Source organism: Lygodium microphyllum, chromosome 16, assembly GCF_053477565.2.
Source record: "Lygodium microphyllum isolate KBCC chromosome 16, Lygodium_microphyllum_v1.1.10, whole genome shotgun sequence".
In the NCBI taxonomy this organism is placed as follows: Eukaryota; Viridiplantae; Streptophyta; class Polypodiopsida; order Schizaeales; family Lygodiaceae; genus Lygodium; species Lygodium microphyllum.
In genome coordinates this window covers 65,695,171-65,699,479 of record NC_141150.1, presented here as the reverse complement: position 1 = coordinate 65,699,479, position 4,309 = coordinate 65,695,171, and the positions used below count along the sequence as shown (strand labels likewise).

General features: G+C 43.5%; 1 protein-coding gene across 1 annotated transcript; it reads left to right on the top strand.

The window, feature by feature from the left end:
• Positions 1 to 2,694: 2,694 nt before the first annotated feature.
• Positions 2,695 to 3,621, top strand: LOC148022925 (dirigent protein 11-like). Its single transcript, XM_087695153.1, has one exon. The coding sequence runs from the start codon at positions 2,844 to 2,846 to the stop codon at positions 3,468 to 3,470; it is 627 nt and encodes a 208-aa protein (XP_087551279.1). The 5' UTR covers positions 2,695 to 2,843; the 3' UTR covers positions 3,471 to 3,621.
• The last annotated feature ends 688 nt before the right edge of the window (positions 3,622 to 4,309 follow it).

Genomic DNA, 4,309 nt, shown 5'->3' with positions numbered 1-4,309 from the left:
CATCGCTACCACCACCACTGCCTATGCCGCTGCTATTGCCGCCACCGCTACTGCTAAAACATACCTCCTCTGGTGGTGGAATCCTCATGGCGCGATTATATTGCTCCTCCGTGATGAGTCCCTCCTCGTAGAAATGTTGCCAAGTGGACGCCCGGTTATGACCTCGATGGTAGCCTACCTCTCTAGGAGTAGGCATCCTACCAACGATATGGAACTACAAAACAATTTGAACATACAACGTATTAAAACACACTACATAATGAAGTGAAATAAATTACAAAATTTAATTTTAAAAAAGAAATCAAATAATACTTACAAACTCAGCCTCCCATGACTCCCTGCCACCCGATCCATAATGCGATAATCCCATGGTTGCCATCTGGATACGTCGCGCCTCTGCATGCTGGCGACTTGTCATTTTCTCCGTTGCTCTCTTCTTGGCCTCTTTCCACTCCTTGCGGTGGCAATTGGGTGGTTGGCCATATCCAGGGCGCCCCTGCTCTTGTCTCTGCAATGACTCCTTGGCGCGCGTCATAAGGTGAGACCTCTTGTTATGAAGTGCGTCTCTCACCTTTGACCGCCCCCAATCATCTGAGAATCGTGAATTCTCAGGATTAGGGTATCTTTTATGTAATGCCCGCAGCACCTCTTGCCATTAAACCATTTTTTTGGTGCTTGAAGGGAATCATGCAATCTTTGTATGTGGCATGCACGACACTCCTCAAGTAGGCTATCACTTCCCTCCCCTTGAAGTCATGCAAGATACCACCAACATCAGTGATAGAGTAGTACATTTGTGGAGGCTCACCTCTCTCATTTTTCGGTGAGGGTGATCGAGAGCCACCATCTAGGCAACCCCCACAAAGCCCTCGACCTCCTCGCCCTCCCGCACCACTCTCCCTCCTCCCTCGACATGCACTACCCTCTACCTCACTCGATACACATGCCTCTGCAGATGTACGTGCTTCGGCCGATCCATGTACCTCAGCTGATCCCTGTGTAGGCAAAGATGTGATAGGTGTCCTAGACATCACACTGAAAACCTCATCTGCAGTGGGAGGGCGACCAAGATAATTGGTCATCTCCCCCATGAATTGCTCCTTGTTGAATGGGGTGCTGGAGGATCCAGGATTCCACATCTACACAAGAAAAATCATATTACCCTGTGTAGATAAAACATATTACATACAGCATCTATACCTGCGTCTCTGTGCGCGTCTATACCTGCGTCTCTGTGGGCGTCTGTCAGCACGTGTATCCTCGTGTGTACACTACAGAGCACACGCACCCTCACATGCGCTAAAAGATGCGCCCCCAGAGAAATGTTTTTCGCGTCTATATCTACGTCTACACTGAGATGTAGACGCGCTTGGTCGGCTAATTTTGGCAGATGACCGCCATTATTGATTTACAAAATGCAATACATAATGGAATCACAAATCCTAAATACACAGACAGAGTAGAGAGAGGAAGAGAGAAACAGAGAGAGAGAGAGAGAGAGAGAGAGAGAGAGAGAGAGAGAGAGAGAGACTCACCTTGGGTGTTTGGTGTGGCGAGTGGTGGCGCTTCTTCCTTCTCCTTCTTCCTCTCCTTGGTAAGTTACCCTCCCTTGATGCTTGCTTCCTTGCTTGCTGTTTCTTCTTGTTCTCCTCTCTCTTGTTCTCTGTTTCTTCCTCTCCTTGGCTTTCCTTTTTTCCTTCTTGTGTGTTTGAAATGAAAGAAGAGGTGAGTCATGAGGATGTGAGGCATGAAGAGACTGCATGTCGGCTAAACTCAAGCTTCAGAACCGCAAAAAACGTAGGAAAGGGAAGGCGTAGTTTGAAAAGAAATGATTTAAGTATGATTTGAATTTTGACATGTGCGTCTATTTTTGCGTGTATAAGCGCGTCTATTTGCGCGAATATATAGACGCAAAAGTCGCGTCTATTTACATGCACGTTTACACGCGCTTATAGATACTATGATAGACGCGTCCGACTTTGCGCATCTAACATGCGCGTCTATGCCTCATTTCTGTTGTAGTGTATCCTAACCATGCCTTGCAAACCCTTACTACAAACATGCATGTAAATTGTATATTTTAAAATAAATGTAGGGTTTCTTAGATGGAAATGCTTACATTTTATAGTAAATATCCTTGCTTTGAATTTTTTGCAAAAGTCATGCTAATTGTATAGACTTGCTCTGATAACATTTTGAGAGATGTGATCCAATGAGTTATCAAGTTGAGTGAGAAAGAGCTTGAGGAAGGATCTTTCTGATTTCAAGCATTTCTTTAAAGAAAAGTGTAATATAAAAGAGCATTTACTATATTTGTATCTGAATCCCCTTGATTTGCATGAGAGTGGTTGAGTGAGAGAGTATGAAAGAGTAAGAGTATGAAATAACATGGGTGTACATTTGCACTCTGAAACACACATTTTCCATTAGACCTAGCAACGCGGGCCGTGGAACTCTAGTTTATGTATATCAATATATATTACATGGAACTCTAGTGTGTGTATATGCACACATGTATAATCGACGCAAACAGATTAATGTGGATTAGTTAAACAGCTATGACCAATTGCAAATTCCTGCCAAATTACTGTTGACTTAGTCGTGTTGACTTAGCCGCGACGAGGAAGGAAGCTCGTAGAAAGACGATTCACGCATATATAGACGCTTGTGGCAAATATTGTGGAGTCAGATCATCGATCGAAGGTGAAGCGCTCTATCTCGCTCTTGCCCGCACGCAGTATCTTGTCACTGAGACACACCACTCACCCAAGGACCCCACCCAACACACACAAACACACACGCTCTCTCTCTCTCTAGATCTCTCTCTCTGTCTTTCTTCTTACATGGCAGTGGCAGCTAGCCGTACTCTCACAGGCAGCGCTGCTCCGACGACAGCTGTCGAGCGGCGGAAGACGGCCAGGGTATTGGCCTTACTCGCCATCGTCATGCTACCATCGACGGTGGTAGAGACTGCAGGGGCGCGGTCATCAAAGAATCAGGACTCTTATATTAAGTTAAAACCGAGTTTCCCTCTCAGCGTGGAGTTCTACGTCCACGCCTTGACGAGCTCGGCGACCTTCACTACCAGCCCCTCCAACCCTTCCGTTACGGGCACCTTCGGCCGGACCGCTGTCTTCGACTACAACATCACCTCCGGACCAGACGTCCAGTCGTCCCGGCAGCTGGGTTCAATCCGGGGCTTTGAAGTGTACAACAGCCTTGACCCGGCCTCCCCCAGCGTCCTGGTCCTCAACACCATCACCTACGACGACGGCACTTACAACGGCACCTTCTGCCTCCACGGCCAGGCCAACATCAACCTCGTCTCCTACGACATCCCCGTCCTCGGTGGCACCGGCTCCTTCGCTGGCGCCTCCGGCTTCTCGCACGTCACTAACCTCGGCACCCCTGGCGACGATCACGTCTTCCAGCACGTCCTCCACTTCTTCCTTCACCAGTCCATCTTGTGATGAATCAACAAGTCCATCTTGTGATGGGTATAGTCCTGCCATTATGTTTTTGAATCAACATTTGTAATTTATATGTTAAAAAAAATCGAATATGTGAGATTATAAATCTATTTGAAATTTAAGAAGATATATTAGAATTCAAATAGTAGTTTTTGAGATGGTAAACTTAATATGAATATTAAAATAGTGTTTTGGTGTTCAATTTCAATATTAAAATGTGTTTATTTTTTAAGATTTAAAATGATAATTTGTATAATAAGAGCACTCAATCTTATGAATATATTGTCAAATAAGAGACTCAATCTTTTAAAAATTCAAAAAGATACACTCGAGTTTCGATAATAATTTTAAAATTAAAAAATGAAAATATACATTGTACAAGTCATTGTAAACTTTACAATATCAAGATTAAAGCTTTTGTTGTTTTTCTTATAAACTACTTTCAAATAGATTACATCTATTGAATGATTGTTGAGATGAATGCGATTTTGCTATGAATCTTTCCACTTTTAAAAAAATCCAACTCCCAGAATTCAAGCTTTATAGTATTGCGCAGTGGAAAAAATGTGGTTTTGAAGTCTTCGAAATACATTTGCATCAAAAAGTAGATCATGTTGTTACAATAGTAATAATAGCTTTTGGAGATCTTGGTGCTAAAAGTTGTACATATGATGTGGTCTACCAACTTCCAACAAGTTGCTAAGTCTATGAATAAAAAATTTGGAGTGCACCAAGTGTCCCATGTGTGTTGTTCTAAAGCATTAACATGAAGATTCCAAATATTATATTTGATTTGGACTTCTATTGACTAAGCATCCTCCAGTTTTTTAGTATATCCC

Excerpts from the sequence above, each read along its gene's own strand:
- LOC148022925 (XM_087695153.1), top strand. The coding sequence starts at position 2,844 with ATGGCAGTGGCAGCTAGCCGTACTCTCACAGGCAGCGCTGCTCCGACG.